This window comes from Cyprinodon variegatus, unplaced genomic scaffold (genome assembly GCF_000732505.1).
Source record: "Cyprinodon variegatus isolate N-32 unplaced genomic scaffold, C_variegatus-1.0 Scaffold472, whole genome shotgun sequence".
Taxonomy (NCBI): Eukaryota; Metazoa; Chordata; class Actinopteri; order Cyprinodontiformes; family Cyprinodontidae; genus Cyprinodon; species Cyprinodon variegatus.
In genome coordinates, this window is record NW_015150925.1 from 343539 (window position 1) to 345207 (window position 1669).

General features: G+C 54.9%; 1 protein-coding gene across 1 annotated transcript in view; it reads right to left on the reverse strand.

Annotated features, from left to right (window-relative positions):
- Positions 1–21: 21 nt before the first annotated feature.
- Positions 22–1669, reverse strand: part of LOC107094252 (ephrin type-A receptor 7-like) — a 25203-nt gene continuing 23555 nt past the window's right edge. The window contains exons 12-14 of the mRNA XM_015389770.1: positions 1266–1594; positions 1027–1191; positions 22–956 (exon numbers count right to left, since the gene is read on the reverse strand). Coding sequence (XP_015245256.1) covers positions 842–956; positions 1027–1191; positions 1266–1594 — 609 coding nt within the window. The 3' untranslated portion in view covers positions 22–841. The remainder of the gene's footprint in view (positions 957–1026; positions 1192–1265; positions 1595–1669) is intronic.

Genomic DNA, 1669 nt, shown 5'->3' on the forward strand with positions numbered 1-1669 from the left:
TAAAAAGTTTAAATTCTGATTATGAGCAACTTTTCCTGAAAATAATATGAATTAATCTTCATTTTAACTCCAATTATATGATTATTCTGTTTGTTTGGCTAAAGAATATTTTTTATGTTATCAACCAATGAGAGCAGAGCAACAGAAACCAACCTGATTGGGTGTGTAGCAGGAGGGTGGGGCTTAAAGTCAGTGTAGATGAGCTCCATGTTTGTCCAGTCTGTGGGACGCCACCCTCCTTTCTTTGCAACTTATACTTTATATTAATTAAAAGCAAATAACATAATTTTATGAAAATAGAAAAAAACATTTTTTCAGCTAATTTTCTCCCAGTTGTCTGACCCCTGTAGCGCCCCCTGGTGGCCCCCTCTGTAGAGGAGGGAACCTGGGCGGGTTTGGATGGAGGAGCTGCTCAGACTGAAGCCTCCATCTTGAACTTTTTTTACAATGTTCTTCGCGTGACGCAGCGGTTCCTCATCCGGCACGAAGAAAAGCACCAAGGAGGAGAGACGTTGGAACCTTTCACTGCGTTCGTTTCACCATCAGACTCAATGGGCCAGAAGCAGCTGGGCGCCGCCGCCGCTGACTAAAGCCCCACCTACATCGACGAAGCCAGCAGCCCTCAGCGTTGGAGCGGCGCCGGATGGCCACATCAGAAGGTTTGTCTTAAAGGGTTGTTCCACCAAAATCAGCCGCCGGGCCAAAGCTCTGGTCCGGCCAGCAGAGGACAGGAAGGACGTGCGGCGCGGCTCCTCTGAGGTCCTCAGGTGAAGGAATGGAAGCGGAATCTTCCTCTCGGTGTGCCAGAGCTCCTCCGTCGGCGCTAGGCCCGCTCCACCGGTCAGACCTGCACCCCCCGGCCGTGCATCTGGATCACCTGCGCCCTGAGCGTCTGAATGGCGGCCAGGATCAGCTTCTGATGGTCCAGGGAGGTGATGCCGAGGCTCAGGACGTCCCTGCGGACACACAGAAACATTCAGAAGCCGTCCGTCTGGACTGACGCTCGGAGCTGGAGGAGCCACTCACTGCACGGTCATCCGGGCCACAGATTCCAGGTAGCAGTACCCGGCCGCGGTGAAGTTGTCCTTGTATCGACCCATGTCCACCGCATCCAGCCACTCCCCCACCGAGCTGAAGGACGAGATGGTGGGCAGCGGCGGCTCGGCCAGGGCGATGGAGGAGCTCAGCGTCCTGGAGGAGCAGAGATGTTAAAGCTTCAGACGCGGCAGGCATCAGAAAGCAGAGCCGTGCGGCGGCGGTGGTACCTGTGGGCCAGAGTGGACGAGCTGATCCCGTCCGGAGAGCGGACGCTCTTACTGAGCGCCGAGTGGATCTGGCTGAAAGTGGGCCGCTCCGTCCGCTCCTTCTGCCAGCAGTCCAGCATCAGCTGATGCAGATGTGGAGGACAGTTGACCGGAGCCGGCAGCCTGAAGCCGTCCTCGATGGCCTTGATTACCTGCAAACAGGAAGTCCAGGAGGTCAGGTGACCAAGTTCTTCCTGTGATGCAGGAAGGAAGCTGGATGTTCTCCTAATGAAACAGACTCGGTTTACTCTGGACCTGCTGCTTCCAGAGAACCACTCCTGTGGACGATTCTAGAACCAGAGGGGAACCAGAACCCACCACAGGGAACTAGAACCCACCACAGGGAACCAGAACCCACCACAGGG